Source organism: Triplophysa dalaica, chromosome 17 (genome assembly GCF_015846415.1).
Source record: "Triplophysa dalaica isolate WHDGS20190420 chromosome 17, ASM1584641v1, whole genome shotgun sequence".
NCBI classification, from domain to species: Eukaryota; Metazoa; Chordata; class Actinopteri; order Cypriniformes; family Nemacheilidae; genus Triplophysa; species Triplophysa dalaica.
In genome coordinates, this window is record NC_079558.1 from 14580383 (window position 1) to 14598221 (window position 17839).

Sequence of the window (17839 nt, forward strand, 5' to 3'; positions counted from 1 at the left end):
CTCAATGAGTAGGTGCTCAATTTCAAGTAGGTACGTACTCAACGGTGCAAAATGGGTACGAACTGTTTTCCGTGAATGGGTGGAATATGTATGCGATCATCCGTTGTCCGCAATATCGATAATCTTCTACTCGTTTTTAATGCCAGGCAGCAAATTACGTTTGTGGTGCATAACCGCCACCTACTGTACTGGAGTGCACACGGGCCAGAGATTAACCATGTGACGTAATAACAAGCGCAACAATTTAAATTCTGAGAGACAGGCGCATTATTAACATCAGTAATGCTAATTTTAGCTTTCATGAGTTTTCAAAGCATTTGCAAAATGTTTGTAATGTCTTCACAAAGAAGATGTCGGGCAGCTGCTCGACGATCTCGCCTTAGGAGAGCACTGCTGATTTTATGGTTAAGGAATATAAGTATTATTGCTTATAAATTAAGTGTCCCATGGAAATGCATTGCTAGCCCACACCTACACCTGTGCACAATATTATTGATAAGTGCTGTCCAATACTTATTCATTCTTTTTCCTGAAAATGATATATTGTATTAAAATAAGATGATAAATCTAATTGTGTTGCCATATGTCATCTATGCATTAATACAGTCTACAAAAATGTGAATGCATACGTTTTCAGTGAAGCAATGACATGACGCATGAAGTAATGTAATATGGTTTATTTACAGAAAACTAAAGAATAAACATGAATAAACATATGTAAATTTGATGTAAGAAAATAAATGAATTGTATTATTATTATTAATAAATATACAAGTAAACATCACATAAATCAACGCTTTATTTCAATTTATTTTTGTACCAAATTCTACTGCCATCTCGCAGCTGACCACCGTCGCCACCTTCGTGATTTTAAGGAGTGTGCTCATGTGTCCCTGTAACAGTCAAACAAGATTCAAGTTACCTCTGTGATTTGCGCTCAGTGCTGCATTTAAATGTGCAGGTAGTTGCACATGTGTTAACTCGCTGTTTATTCAACTCAAATTTTCCTGAATTCATCGACAGTATTAATGGACAAATAAAATATAAACATGTTTAGTTACTTAAGTAAATATGTTTATTTATATTACTTATATGTATCTAAGCAAGCAGTGAACAATGCTCTGTATTACATGTTAACAGACGTAAGCTGCATAACTATGACACAGGTCACATGTAACACAGACATTAAAAAGCGTCTTTTACTTGCGTATGGTTTTATATGTAACGTTAAGTCTACTTCGAAGACGCATGTGTGCGTGGAACAACCCTTTAAGCTAGACAGCTTAAAACTCTGCACCAAAATCACAAATATACTTTACTATCTTACTGGTTAACTTTACGCTACAGCACTTTAACAAATGCGACTGCAATGCCAAGAGAGCGTTGTTGGCTAGATATATTCATTATTCACATTTGAAAACGTCCGGTTTCGGACGCCACAATAGTATACACACGTCCAAATCTCGCGAGAAATAGTGCACCAGGCGGAAATTTCTCGTCTACTGTTTTATGAATACTGAGGTTTGGGACATACTGCTTTTTGCCTACTATACAGTATGAGAGTATGCGGTTTGGGACGCAGCGAGGGATTCACACTTATTCCATAGCAAGAAGTGACACACCCACAGGTGTGCGGCTAAGAGTATTAATACTCAGGAATGGAACTAATCCATCCCATTCTTCCACACACATAGGAGTCCTTTATAACCTGCAAGGTAATATACAGTAATTTTGTCACATTAAATTCGATTACCTTAATTAAAAACAAAAAATGATTGGTAAGATTAATTATAACAGTAGCTATAATCGTTCTGCTTTATGGACAAACTACGAATTTTGTTTTAAAGTTTGTACATTTTGTTTACTTTTATTATCTATCGTTTTATATAGATGATCATCTTACTGCTGTGCGTGGTTCTTTTGTGTCCCACGGTTTACAGTTCGGACGCGTCAGTGGGTGAGTATCTGCATCATTTACTTAAAAATAATAAAAAAAATACTGTTATATGCTTATTAGGTAGTTATGCAGGAACAAATAGTGAAGAGAGATTCATTTATCAGTAGCTTAAAGCATATTGATGTTGGCTAGTTACTTAATATTTAATAGTCATTATTAACCACTAAACGCTGAATGTCTAATACTGAAGTAGCCTATAATTACTAGCTACTAGATTTAAAATAGGTATTCATTAAACTTATTAACATTAGCTAAAATAATTAAGCCACTAAATTGGGTATATATCATATTGTACTATTAATTTAAGAAAACTGGTTTCGCTGAAGTATTTATTTTATATTACCAAACTGAGGGACTAAATTGTGCTCCTGTATAGGTCATATCAATTAAATAAATCTATTGATTTACATTCTATTGACTATTTTCATTCTATTTATCTAAAAGGAAAGGGAACTAATAAATGCTTACACCTGTTAATTACTGCACTATCTAGTACTAGCTAAAGTATTATAAAGTGAAATCATAGTAACTTAACTACTCAGGTCTTTGCATGTAAGCTTTAACTAAGCAGAGGGTTAGCTGTAACACTTGCTAGAATTTCTGTGTCAACACAAATAACTTAATATTATTCTTTCTATAAACTAAAGGTGGATATTGTTTTAACAACTATAACAGACAGATATCTACACATCTATCATCCAGGCATCCCTCATCCTTCTATTAAACATCAAAACATGTGGATAGATGAGAAAATGCTGCACATTTTTAATCAAAATTTATAATTGCAATTACTTTCTCTAATAATATAATTTCAGTTATTATTTTGATAAATGTAATTTACTTTGTTTTCACCTCATTGTCTTGTATACATTTTCACACATTGGGATTAATCATAATAGTGTGTTACAACTAATCCCGCTGTGTAAACATTTTACTAAACATTTGCTAGCAGTGGCTGACATGTTTCAATATGGTGCAATGGTGATTAAAATATTAAAAGGTTGGATTTGGTGACTAACACACCTAAATGAGACATTTACAACACATAATGTTAAAGGAATTTACTTTCTTTCTTCCGAAACACATCAAAACTATGAAAAAATTCACAGATGATTGTGATCTTGCATCAATTTTACCGCAGAGTAAATGATAAAAGTACAGTAAAGGCTCTGGGTAAGATGTTATATGTAATAGTCACAACAGTTTTTTCCGGTGATTATATTTGTTAATCCTTTCGTTTCACCCTGAACAGAATGGTGCTACCATGAACCAAGGTGCGGTAAGTGTGTATTTACATGTATGCATGCATGCGTGCATGTATTTATTTATTTATTAACTCTTGTTAATTAACACATGACTCCCTTTTCTTCATTTGTAATAGATTCTACTACCTGGTCAAAAAATGTACATGATTATTGCAGTGGAACAAGGCAGTCTCCCATTAACATAGTAACTTCAAATATTATGGCAAATTCCAAGCTTACACCATTTAACTTTACTGGTTTTGATGACAACTCCACTTTCTTTTCAATTGGAAATACTGGTGATTCAGGTGAGCTTCACACTGGGAAATGTAATTTTCATAAGATTTTTTTTACTTTTTCAACTTTAGCTGTTGTTTGACCATAAAAAAGATCTGAACAATGATGGTGTTCCTAAACACTTAGGTTTGAAAACAACATTAGCCATTCACTTTTGAAACACTATAACACGATTTAAGGTATTATACACATATGGAATGAAGTAGCCTATTATAAGCTGCACAAAATAAGAAAACACAATTAAACTAATAAAAAAGTCACAATTAAACTAAATATCAGTCTAAAACATGAACAAAACAAATGCGCATGCCAAGCGAATTTGTCCACCGCATACGTCATTGAGGTTTAGTATTTCAGATTTCTTTTTCAGATAAGCAACCGTTATATTTACTAGTAAGAATGAATCTTCAAGGATTATACATCTTCAGTTACTGAGTGTTATGTGCATTTTTGGGGCGGAAAGTACATGAAACAATTATGAACATTTGTAAAACCGGTTGTAGATTGTATAACATGCTCTTAAGTGCTTAGGAACTAAACCAAGTGCGGAAATGTAGGACACAATTTAATATACTGTATAGTGATTAACATCCTTGCAGAGAAAAAAATATAGATTTTATTTCTATTAAAATACAATTTTGTTGTATTGGTTTCCATCTGCCAGATTATATACAGGTATATATATATATTACCAGTGGAGACCATTACATTTCTATTAAAAGCAATACTATTACAATTATAACTATAAATAAAGTGATAGTTTACCCCAAAAATAATTAGCTGTTTATTTACTCACCCCTATAGGCCATCCAAGATGTAGGTCCGTCTGTCAGTTTCTACAAAAATGTAAATCCAGCGTCGGCTTGTTTATAAACATTTGTGGGTCAAATTTAACCAATTTCTTTATGGAACACAATCTTTACTTAACACCCTAATGATTTTTTTGCATAAAAGAAAATAATTTTGACCCATACAATGTATTTTTGTCTTTTACTTCCTGTGCTACTTAAGACTGGTTTTGTGATCCAGGGTCACATTTTGTCACCAAAATGCCATGAACCAATTCTTGTAACAGGAAAACAAACCGCATCCACAGTTCCCTAACTTTGTGCAATTTTTATCTAAGGAACGAGATCATATTTGTTTTTGAAAAATTGTATGGCTTGCAGTGTATCAGAAATACTCGGTCAAACTCGTTTTTTGACACTTTGCCTATGTTAGCATGAGAATCCAACACTTAAAACAGTTTAATAAAGGCAGTCCCAGTGAAACGCCTTGGAACGCACAGAATTATTTGATGTGTGGACATAATCTCAGTGCAGAGAGTGTGCAACATATTGAGTGGACCCTATTAACCCTATTAATATAACCAATAGCGTTTCGTTTACGGCACAGTCAGTCTGGCAAAGCTGCATTTAACTGCGTGATAGCCACTGTGGTGTATTGAAAAGAATAGTAAGATCAGTGTTACTAGTGATGTGTCATTTAAAGCAGCTTGTTATTTTTGTTGCTGAGTAACACAGCGTTTGTCTTCTCCTTTTCTCATCAAGGCTGCAATGTCCGGTCTCTTCCATATAGAGCCTTAACATACAACATTCTGTGTAGACTTGAAACGAGACGGATACATTTTGTTTTCTCAGCAGATTTGCTACTTACGATGTGTGCTATTGTTTCTCTGAACCGGAGGACACTCTTGTGCAACCATTCGCGTGACACTAATGCGAAATTGAGACTTTAACGTTAATATTTACACAGACTATCCCCTATCTCCCATCTAGTGCATATGCATCATTCACCATGTAGGAAATAATAAATGTGTGAACAAGTGGCTAATATGAGGCGACTCTTCGGATTCTAAAGCCAATTTGATTAGACGAGAACATTGACGAGAGGCGTGATGTCATGGAATTTCTAGATTTTTTCAAGCACACGTGCCAGACTGTCAGTTTTGAACACTTATATCTTTTAAATGGGAATTTTGTCAGCATGTAAGAGCATATCAGTTTATTGACGTCCTAAAGGCTAACTTGTTTTTAAAAAAAGGAAAAATCTTTCAGATTGATTTCACTGGGGCTTTAAGATTTATTTAAATGACAGGAAGTCGATCAGGACTCCTCTCTTGCAGGTGATGCAAAAATCACCAGAAGCTGGTTTGCCAATTGCCATCCAATAACAAACACTACAAGAAAAAGATCACAATCAGGACGTTTTGCAGGAGCTATAGATAACCACTAATAATCTTATAAATGATGCTCAATTTATAATGATTGATGTCGCTTGTGTTGAAAACATTTGTGCTTTTAGAATTCTTCGGACGTGTTCAGACTTGACTTCTTTTTTGACAAGAAAAAGTTGACAAAGACACTTTTATAGTGAAACAAAACGCTGGCAGCGCTTGGTTACAAATCGCGGAGACAGTGGGTCTGATTCACTAAGCATGCGTACGCACAAATTTGTGTAATAATATAAGAGAAAAGATAGGAACAGTTGAAAGACAACATTACAAAATGCATGTTTCATCTTAATAGTTAATAGATAATAGCTCTATATTTTAAATTATTTATACATATATATATATATATATATATATATATATATATAATTACGCATAGATGTATATTTAGTTAATTTATAATAGTTATAATAGTTAATAATTATTTCATCATATTCAGTGAAAGAATAATAAAAGCTGTGTATAGCTCGAGCTGCGAGGTTTATCTGCATAGCACCACTTTTACAGCCGGCTAACGTAAACTGCATGTTTGTATAAAGGTGTTTTATTGTGTATGAACTGACTTTGAGGACTGTGCACTTGGAATTAGTTGTGAGAACGCGTATGTTGACAGCGTCACATGGGGTTGCCTGGAGTAACTTTGACTTAAATGATGACAGGTGGGAAAGGAAAAGTTTGGCGTAAAGCCCTTATATGGGGATGGACTGGGTGTGTTTTATGCAAATGACTTATAGGCTAATGATGTTAAGAACAAATTCATGTACGTACACAAGTGTTGTGAATTAGGCGGAAAGTGGGAGGTTCAAATGTGCGATGGAATAAGGAAAAATCTACGCAATTATTAGTGAATGAGACCCAGTGTCTGTGCACGAAGGCAACCCGGAGAAACAAATAGGCAGCGCAGCGTGACGGAAGTCTATTTGATTATAATCAGAGTGCGTCTTTGCAATAACTAATCATATATTTAAAAACTATAATACAAATTTATTGCTAGAAATACAATCAGAAATTGTTGCAAGTTGAACCCCAAAAAAGTTGAAAGTTTTGAACCTCAAAAGACGCTCTGAGCTGCAGAAAAAGATGCCGGCGCTGGCGTTTGAAAAAAGCGCTCAAGACGTTTTTCGAAAAAACATAGTTTACTTCATAGGACTATAAGCTTTCCTTTAGCTCAGTGGTAAGAGCATTCCGTTAACAACACAAGGTTGTGGGTTCGATCCCAGGGGATTGCAAATGCCTATGTAAAATGTATAGGATAATGCAATGTAAGTCGCTTTGGATAAAAGCATCTGCCAAATACCTAAATGTAAATCTAAAACAGACGGTAGAAGCTTAAAAAAAGAAGTCAAATCTGAACATGGCCTTAGAGATCCAGCACCCATTATATCCATTATATGCAGAGGGCTGTGGATTTACCTTAATGTCGCCTTTATTGTTCTACTCAAGAAAAAATATCACCTACATCCCAGATGGGCTGGGAGTGAGTAAGTAAACCAAATTTAAATTTTTGGCTGAACTATCGGTTATAATCCATTGAATTTCTGAGATGGTTCCTATTGTGTTTTGAGCAAAGTTCTATTGTTGAGTTTTTGGCAGGGATATGAGGAATACTGCAACAAAGTAAATTCTAGGGTGCCAGTAACATGAGAAATGCTTTGCTACAAAGTTTTAAATTTTTTATTCTCCTCCGTTTTCAAAGAAAACAAAAGAAAAGAGGTCACAATAACTTATGACTAAGTGTGGTTAACCTTTTAAGTAATATCTTTATTGCCCTTTTAGTCGTAGTCAGCCTGGATGGTGATAAAATGACAGTGGAAGGGGGTGATCTACCAAGCAAATACACCAGTGTACAATTTCATCTCCACTGGGGTAACGGTAGCTCTGTGAATGGCTCCGAGCACACTGTGGATGGCAAGAGATATCCAATGGAGGTATGAATAGGAAAGTAATCATGTGATAGATTTAATAGTCGAATAGATTTAATAGTCGAATAATAGTTTCTTCCTTGTTTTTAACTCTAATTCTTTTTCTTAGCTGCACATTGTGAATGTCCATTCAAAGTACAATGGCAATGCAAAAGCTGCGATAGATGCTAAGGACCCGAATGGATTGGCTGTCCTGGGTTTCTTTGTTGAGGTGAGCAATGCCATATTTGTTATTGGTGGTCTAGTGGGTTAAACCACGGAACTGGTAAATCAAAGGTTGCTGGTTCGATCCCAGCAGCCACCACCAGTGTGTCCTTGAGCAAGACACTTTACTCCATGTTGCTCAAGGGGGATTGTCCCTGTAATAAGTGCACTGTAAGTCGCTTTGGATAAAAGCGTCTGCCAAATGACTAAAATGTAAATGTAAAATGTTATTCCACAAGAATGAAGGCAGATGCATAATCACAAAAAAAATGTTGCTTGGTAATTTAAATGCAGTTGTGCATATATTGTATGAACTTAATGTAGCATTTGAACCATCAGGGATCCAGTGTAACAAGCAAATCAAAAGGCTGGGAGATCCTAACATCATTTTTGCCAAACATTACCAATTCAAGTGAGCAAATGGTTTTGTCTACTGCTGAATGGTTTTATGTGTGCTTATACGAATGAAAAACTTTTATGTATGTACTGTTGGATGTAATGTTAAGCTTTCATCATCAATATAATTTATAAAACATAAATTCATCAGTGGTTTTCTCACACTTGTTGAATATTTAGGTGTTACAACAACAGACATCATAAACACTACCACAATGAATAGTCTGCTTGAAGGGGTGGACAGGACTAAATATTACCGTTATCAAGGTTCCCTAACCACGCCCAGATGTAACGAAATAGTGATCTGGACAGTGTTTAAAGACCCTATCAAAGTCAATCATGATTTGGTAAGTCAAAGAAAATCTATAGAAAGAGGTTATTATGATCAAATAAAAATCATGTAATTATATGAGAATGTTCCAGTCCTTGTCTCAGAAATAAAAGACACTGACTGTCTTTTTACTTTCTCCACAGATTCAGCTCTTCAGCACAACAGTACAATTCAAAGGCACAAGCACAAAAATGGCCAATAATTTCAGAGGTGTTCAAAACATGAATGGTAGAATTGTGACATCACAGGTGGCTTCAGCAGCATCTTCAACTGTAATTGCATTAACTTTCTACATTTTAGCAATACTTCCCTTTATCTGCTGGCTGTAAATAGTTTGGATTGGCCAGTCGAGTAAAAATTATGCAGACTTCTTTATGATCAGTTTAATTTTTTTCCTGCGTGATGAGCAGGTGTATTGTTAAAATGAATCAAATATAATATAAAATATATTAACTTTGAAATATCTTAGTGTTGTGATTTGGAAAAACAAAACTGGAGAGGTTGTTGGTTGATGATACTTGACTGAGCTTATTTATCCTTAAGATATATTTATTTAGAGTAAAAAAAGATGCCCACTTCTTAATGTCTGTTTTTATTTAATCAATTGTGATGAGCATGTGTATGTTTAAATCAAATCAAATGCTTTAAGTGTTTACCCATTTTAAAGACAAAATCTGTTATAAACACTATGATAACATGAGGATTGAAATCATTGTTGACATGCTGAACAGCTGAAATCATAAGGTCTACTCATTATGTACTGTATTCAGATTAATTTTGTATTCCGATCTATATAGCATGTATACTGTATTCAGCTGCATAAATTTAAAATATTTAACATTAGAATTAAAATCTATCACGTATCTAAATAAAATAAAAAAAGGAAATGAAATGCTGTGTAATAACATAATTAATTTTATTTATGTATGCATGTGTATGTATGCATGTATATAATCATTACCACATTAAAGGGATAGTTTACCTATGAATTAAAATATTGTCATCTTTACTTTTTCTTTCCTATTTAATTTTTTTTTAACTGAGCATTTTAAGAAAACATTCTCCTAGTGCAGAGGTGTAAAGAGTACTTGAAAACCATACTTAAGTAAAAGTACAGATACCTTGCAGCGAAAATTACTCCATTACAAGTTACAAATCACCAATTCCAAAACGACTTCAGTAAAAGTCTAAGAGTACTAAAAAAAACTAAAACTAAAAAAAGTCAAAGCCTTTTTGCACTGGACATGCAGGTTTTGGCCTCATCGCCAGCTGCACTCATGTCCTCATTTCACATATAAACTAACAGTGTTTGACAACTACCTGATAATGCACTCATTTTCACATGAAGAAGCCATGTAATTAAAGTAACTAATTACATTTACTCCAATACTGTACACCACTGTCCTATGCCTTTATCATGGCTGTGTACAGTGTAGCTCCCACACTTCTCAAGGATACTGAAGTCAATAGCTATCTAAAATGGTCTGAAAACATACAAATAGGTTTACCAGAGTACCTGTGACATTTATATTTCATCACAAGTGTTAATGCTAATGATGGTAATTTTAGCAGTTTAAGAGGCATCAGAGTTAATGGTGGTACAGTATACAACACTTTAAAAATCATAGGAAATACGTACCTCTATACACTTTTTGCAGTGCCACAAAATACATACCATCAGGAACATATTGCTACAGTTTGAGACAGAAAAGTCCACTGGGGTCGCTAAAGAGAAGAACTGTATTGGTCCGCTAGTGTGTGATGCAATCGAAACAGGACAGCCAATGCCGTTTCATAACGTAAGCTAGCGTAAAGACTAAGGATGTAACAATATTATCAATATTATGGTATCGAAATATGGTCTCAATATTATCGTGGTCACATGACTTTATGAAATGATAGGTCTTCCGTGCCTTTAACATAGAGAATGTTCAACAATATAATAGATATTATCTGTCAAGGTCCAGCTGGTGCAGTTTTTATTTTAGTTTTAAGTCATTTGACCTATCTCAGACTATACCTCATACCTCAAAGCAACAATTATGACAATACGACAAAGAAAAGAGGACAGGATATGATATCGTTCATTTGTACATCATTGCAATGTTCAATAACTGTTTATTAAACACTTATGGCACTTTTTTGCAAGTCTTCTTTGTCTTTTTAATATTGCAATAAATATTGTACCGCAGACATTACACCGAGAAATTATCGTACCGTGAGATTTTGATATTGTTACAGTACATCCCTAGTAATGATGCAACCCGTCACAAGACACATGACAGCCAATGCCATTTCTTTGTCAACGGTTCATACAACGTTCACACTCCCATTTTCTTGCCTTGGCGCATTGGCGCAGCATCGAGAAGAAAATATTTAAACTTTTTAGAATGCCGCACCCGCACCGCGAGTCAAGTGACAAGAATCAACTCACCAATGTAGACAAGCTTAGTGAAGGACACAGATGATCACAGCATAAATAAATAGTAGCAGAGTTATTAAAAGGTATTTTCAGTGCATATAATCCATATCCTTTGATTATAGACGGTTTCATTTTAACAACATAAACATAAGTTTCTGCGCATGAGCACTTTTGTGACCCCAACTTCCGGTACACATTCACAACCAGAGTGTGCCTGTAGATTATTTCTGACAACAATCTTAAGAAACCGAGAAGAATCTTTCCTTGGTCTAAACTTGTCTCACCAATATTTTGAATTTAGACTCCGATACCAAGCTCAACTGCTAGATGTCAATTTACCATATGGTTTGATTAAATGTGACCGAACTACAGGACCCATTCAACAAATTGTTTGTAAAATTAACATACAACAAAATTCAACAAATTGTTTGTTAACAATTATTATACAGTAAAATAATAATACATATAACGATATAACACATATTAAATAAAAACACTAGCCAAACGCAAACAGGAAGTTAACTGGGGGTCAGGCGCATGCGAGTTTGATAAAGTTGTCTATACCTCCTCATCTCAATGGCTAGCGTGGCCCATGGTTGACTAGCAACGACAGACGCCAGGTGAGCTCAAACTCCTAGACGCTTTTGAAAACATGCAGACAGCCTGAATCGCCCTTATACAGCAGTTTGACAGCACAAGTTTATAGATCAATCAGAAACCATGGTGATACTCTTGGAATACCTCATGACTCACAGCCAATCAGATCTGATAACCAGAAAGAACTGTAATATTTTATAATACAATGTAATATAATATGGTGTTGTGAACATTACTGTTGTTGTGATACCAGGTTTCAATACCTATTTTGCGGCTCTGCAAAAATTGTAGAGGCACGTATTTCCTATGCGACCAGGTTGTTGAAAATCATGGAGAAATATAAAAAATCTTTGGGGGCTCTTTGGTTCAAATAAAATAAATAAAATCTCTTGAGCTACAGTATGTAAGAGCTACCTCTGTAATTTCCTTGAGTTTCTTTCTTTCTGAATTAACTTTTTTGCGCAGAAATTCAATGGTGTGATACTAGATCTTGGTGTCATCTATACACCTCTACATCTAAAGCCCTGTGTTTAGATTAATGGTAACCTATGTTCGCATAATAGCCCTTCCCTTTGAGGAATGATCTGAAACATTTTGAGGGCCAACCCAGAAAGCCCTACCCAGCTTTCTATAGTCAATGCAGGAGTGTGGTTTCCTCAAACTTTTTGGTCACTTTGGATAAAAGCGTCTGCTTAATGCTTCAATGTCAATATGTGATCTTCCCTCAAATCCGTCCCGTCTGCTGAGAACACAGGATGGGAGTTCACCCTCCCTTGTTCAATTAGACCCTCAAACTTCTAGAGCAGTGGTTCTCAAACTTTTTTGGCTTAAGTACCCTTTTTTATGAGTTTTTCAAGCCAAGTACCCCTTGACCAGACAACAACAACACTTCCCTCATTTGAGGACCACTGTTCTAGAGGTATGTCAGAGATTTACAAAAAGGGGGCTGAAAGAGATTTAATGGGACTTCCGTTACATCTCTCACCAGCTGGGGAGTTTATTTCAGCCGTCCTGGTTTTCGTGGCTGAAATGAAGAGATTATAGGACAGACCTTTTTCCCATCGAGTTTCCATCAAGCTGGACATTCAGGGTATGGAGGATTTAGGGATGATGGATCCTCCTCCAGTGGAAACATTTTTGGGCGAACCATTTCCATCACCGAAGAGCCCATCTTTTCTCAGGACACATAGCCCTCTGGGTCTGGTTATGTCGAGAAAAGTTGTGATGACAGATGCATCTTTCACAGTTGAGAGGAGTTTGGTCTCTTGCTCTAAAAGGGAAGCACATAAACTTTTTAGAGCAGTGTTTCTCAATGTCTGTCCTCGAGCCACCCTCCCAGAATGTTTTAGGAATAATGAGCAGATGAGCGGACCTATTGTCCTAGGGGGATCCACTATACGGAAATATTTAAAAAGATTTACTGTTAGCAACTGAGATGTAGGGGGTAGATAAAGGCTAAATGTTCAGACTGTCAGTCCAAATCAGATTTTTTTGTGCATATCTGATAGAATATCTGATAATATAAGTGTGAACAGCAAAAACTTGATTTTTGCAAATCTGTTCCAAGTTACATTCATATGCTTTTGGGAAATGCACCCCTGATCGAATATGAGAAGCTTTTGGCTTATGTAACATAAACAAAACACCTCGTTAAAACGTAAGCGCATCTGACGCCTCTCCAGATACAAGTTTGATGTGTTGTTATCTGTCTGCTGGAGGAAACGGGAGTACTGAATAAAGCGAGAAGGGTCTGGCTGCAGCCTATCAACTTGCACGCTCAGACACCTTCGCTTCCCGTGACGTCACTTGCAGTTGAGCACTCTTTGAACGGCTTGCATTTTGCACGCGTAGCACAAGCACATGGATTGAGAATTCCATGTATTTATATATTTACAATTTCCATTGTTACAAGCAGCTGTACATGAGACATTGACTATAAGCAAAACAACTAAAGTCACACACCTGTAAAAACAAGAAAAAGGTGAAAACACAGAAGACAGACATACCCACATACAAATTCTCAAAACACACAATATGCACACATATTTACACACATCGACATAGACACACGTACACGCACACACACTCCCAGTGAAAGCACACATTTAAGATAAAGGAGAGAGAAACACAGGTCAAATAATAAACAGACTATACATTTCTATATGCAATATTTATTATGTAAAACTTCTGAATTCTAAAGCAGCCCCCCCAGTCAGGCAAATAGTGAAAAACAGTATGCAAACGGTGGCGAGGATATCAAAACTCCAATCGAGAAAAAAAACTCAGGAGAAACCAGGCCCACCAGGCGATAATAGATTTAAGATTATCATAAATAATCTGATAGCATTTGAAATTTTTAAGCGAAGTCGTATCAGGTCAGTGCATACTTTATCCAGCTCTATCATCTCAGCTCTTGTCAGGTCACCGCTTCCCATTCTCCGCACTACCATCAGGTCTGGGCATGAACTGCATCCTGCGGTAACCTTGGAACAATGAGACAAGACTGGCTGAGAGTAGAGAACTGTTCTGCACTCTTTGATGCAACAAAAAACAACTATTTGCTATACACAATTATTTAAATAAGATTATTCCAATCAGATATGCACAAAAAATGATTTGCGGTAACATTCTGAACATAGTCAAAAAATGGTAGTCAAAGATGTCCAAGAACTATGTTTTCCTTAATTCTTCAAAATATCATGTGTGTTTAACAGATTTATTCTTTGTGTTTAACAGAACAAAAAAAAAAAAAAATGACATTGTAGTGAATGGTGCCCCAGAAATATCAGTAGCTAACATTCATCCAAATATTCCTTTGTGTTCAGAACAAAGAAATGTACACAGATTTGGAACAACCTGGGGATGAGTAATTCTTGACAGAACGTCTTTGGGTGGACTATCCCTTTAATGCTCTGCCTGGAAACATCTCAGAGCCGTCTAATCGAAGAAGTAAGCTGGCTTGTTTACATCTGTTACAATGAGAATACAACGGTCCACTTAACACTTAAAAGTATACGAGGTTCAAGGCATATAAACATTTTGTTAACTTTTGATTGGTTCGTGAATGCACATCAGTCTGTTACTGTAGGGACATTTCCACATCAAAAAATATGACATGGCACAAAATGAAACATGATACTTTACCTGTCAATCCGTGATAAGTCAACACAATCATGCCGATTTGCATTAGATAACATCAGGAAGATCAGGGCCTGGATGCAAGAAACCTCTTAAGATAAAAAAACCAATAGCAACAACACTGTTACAAATAGAATTCGGGTTTTCTTAACTTAAGGGGTTTCTTGTAACTGGACCTAGGCTCAACTAAGCTCTACTTTTACTAAGCATGCAGCACAACTCCTTGTCCAGGCCCTTTTAATCTCTAGGTTGAACTATTGCAATGCTCTCCTTGCTGTTCTTTTTTCAAAGGCATTCAAACCACTCCCAGCTCTGAACGCAGCTCGGCCTCGGCACATATTCCAAGAGCCTAAAAGAGCTCACCTGATGCCTGCCTTCCTTCTATCTCCACTGATATTTGCTAACAGAACCATAACTTTTTTACAATTTAATTCTCTTTTTTAGATAATTTTCTTTTTTTAAATTTGTTTTGGTTCTTTATTTATTTCAATTCAACTGAACGTTTTCATTTATTGCCAGTCATGTGCCGTGAGGTATGTGCTGTAATATACCTGCTAACAATTAATTTGTTTTAGTTAAACTTTGAAAAGTAATATAACAGACCTGGAACAACTTTACAGGTGTGCATTAACTGAAAAATACTTTCACACCTTCAGAACATTCAAGCCATCAGAATGAAGCATTCAGCTGCCCTGTGGTATGAGTAAAACAACGGAAAGTTTGGGGTAAAGTTTGTTTGTATGTATACAGATGGCACCCTGATGTTTGGTGTGAGCACATGCCCTGTGATTGTTTCTTTGTGCTATGCATCATGTAGCCTACTCTTCTTTTTGTACTTATGTTGGGGGTGACCTTTGTTTTGTAATAATAATACCTAATATTTTTATAAATGTGTTATATATATACACACATATATATATATATATATATATATATATATATTTGTACGGTAGAGTTTTCCAGTTCAGTTCCCGACAGGAGTACCTAATTTGGATTTATTCTACACATAACTTGACATTCAGGTTTTGCCTCTCTTAAAATTAAATTTTTTGGTCAGACTAAAGTTGCACCCCTAGTATTATGTAAGAATGGAGTGTTAAAATTAACAGTACGATGGACTCATTAAACTACGGGATGCCTTGAGATATATCAAGGAAGACTTGAATCTAAAACATGACATTCATTTCCCAATAAAGTGGCAACTGTTTAAGTAAAATCAACATTTTCCTAAGTTTGTTTGGATAAGTCTGAGTTTTTTTTATTAGTGTTAATCATGGAGCAGGTATCTGATAGCATACTGTGTCACCTCTGTAAGGTAATGTATAGTTACCTATGTATGTAACAGTACTGAGTCAACCTGATGTTTGGTGTGAGCACATGCCCTTTGTTTCATTGTGCCATCTATCATGTACTCTCCGGTGTTATGTAGGCTTTCTCTGTTCAAACCACCCAGCACCAATTCATTTTATTTTGCTTTATTTAGTAAGATGTGTTTTGTGTGAAAACGCATGATCATTGTTTGTTTAGGATAGTCATGCATTCTCCAGTCTCGTCTTTGACCCCGCACACTGGTTTCCTCATTTAGCTTTCCATCAGTGTTTCATTCCCGACACCTGTCCCTTTTAAATTATCCTTTGTTAGTCTCCATATATAATGCACTTGTATTTGCTGTCCTGTGCTGGTTTGTTTTGTATTATCCTCTTGTTGTGGTGTACTCCCAGAAAGTCTAGTTTTGTCAAGGTTCCGGTTTAACTTTATCTCCTGTTCAGTTATTTTTTATTTTGTTCTCTCTAGTTTTGGCTTTAATATTTGGCTTTTGAATACTCTTTAAGTTACCTTGTCTGTCCCCCATCTTGGGTGTCTTATTTGTATATTTAAATAAATATTTGTTTTCGCTGCCATTTCTGTCTGCTCCTGGGTTGTGCACACAATCGTGGCAACAAATATAATAATTTATCAACATCGGTTATCTGTAGATTGGGTTTCGCTCCAAAATTAAAAAAGTACACAATAGTACAGACTATTCCAGTTCAATTCCCCACAGCAGTACACAACATGGATTTATTCTGCATGTCACAACTTAACATTCAGGTTTCACCACTATTGAATTTATAGGGGTTTTATTTTTGTTAGTCAGACTAAAGTTGCACCCCTAGTATTATGTAAGAATGAAGTAACAAAAATGTTATTCATAGTGGACTCATCATGACACACTGGTTGCCTTCGGAAATATCAAGAAGGACTAGGTGTTAAACATAACATTCATTGCCAAATAAAGTAAAGATACAGTGGCATCTGTTTAAGTAAATTAACATTTTTCAAAGTTTGTTTGGCTGTACACAGAAGAAGATACTGTATGTCTGAAGTTTTTTTAAGTTTTAACAGCTGAGCATGTACCTGATGCCATATTGTGTCACCTCTAAGGCTGTTTATAGTTTTGTAATATTGTGTCACCCTGATGTTTGGTGTAACCACATGCCCATGTGTTTCTTTGTGCCGTGCATCATATACTCTTCTGTCTTGTGTATTAGGTTCTCTCTATTCACACACACACACCCCTCCTCTCCCCCATCCCTTTTTCTCCCTGCATGTTTATTTAACTATTTTTACTAAGATGTTTTTTTCTGTGTCGATTTCTTTTCTGTATGACGTCTGTATGACCCTTATTATATCTGTTATCAATGGCACTTCCAAGATGATATCATTGCGCTAATCATGACCTGGCTAATTCGATTGTTTGAACGCACATGTTGTTAATGATTAATCTGTTTGGATTGAGATACCAAAAATCATTGCGAACCCAGGGAAAAGGAGCACTCTAAGTTTTTTTAGATTAAGAAAATGCCACAGAACACCTCAAAGGCTGCAAAAGCCAGGATAGAGGAGTAGAAAACGTTGCAAACAAAGTAGTGATCATATTAGAGGTCTTTCCATCTTAATAAAGTGTATATTGTACATATGTATTACTTGGTCATCTTCGATTACTTGGCCATCTTTGATAGAAGAGCCACCGGGGGACACACTTAATAAAAGCTACTTCACAGTGATGCCATAGGCATAGAAGAACCATTTTCGGTTCCACAAAGAACGATTCAGTC

General features: G+C 35.7%; 1 protein-coding gene across 1 annotated transcript; it reads left to right on the top strand.

Moving 5' to 3' along the window:
- Positions 1 to 1584: 1584 nt before the first annotated feature.
- On the top strand, positions 1585 to 9579 carry LOC130438995 (carbonic anhydrase 4-like). The gene is made up of 9 exons (XM_056771362.1): positions 1585 to 1715; positions 1891 to 1957; positions 3210 to 3236; positions 3339 to 3509; positions 7508 to 7659; positions 7763 to 7864; positions 8197 to 8269; positions 8434 to 8600; positions 8728 to 9579. The coding sequence occupies exons 2-9, from the start codon at positions 1891 to 1893 to the stop codon at positions 8911 to 8913; spliced, it is 945 nt and encodes a 314-aa protein (XP_056627340.1). The 5' UTR covers positions 1585 to 1715; the 3' UTR covers positions 8914 to 9579.
- Positions 9580 to 17839: the final 8260 nt, after the last annotated feature.

Bases quoted from the DNA above. Each gene is read 5' to 3' on its own strand.
- LOC130438995 (XM_056771362.1), top strand. From the start codon at position 1,891: ATGATCATCTTACTGCTGTGCGTGGTTCTTTTGTGTCCCACGGTTTAC. The intron at 7,865-8,196 runs GTGAGCAATGCC...TTGAACCATCAG, and splicing joins TCCTGGGTTTCTTTGTTGAG to GGATCCAGTGTAACAAGCAA. The intron at 8,270-8,433 runs GTGAGCAAATGG...TTGAATATTTAG, and splicing joins GCCAAACATTACCAATTCAA to GTGTTACAACAACAGACATC.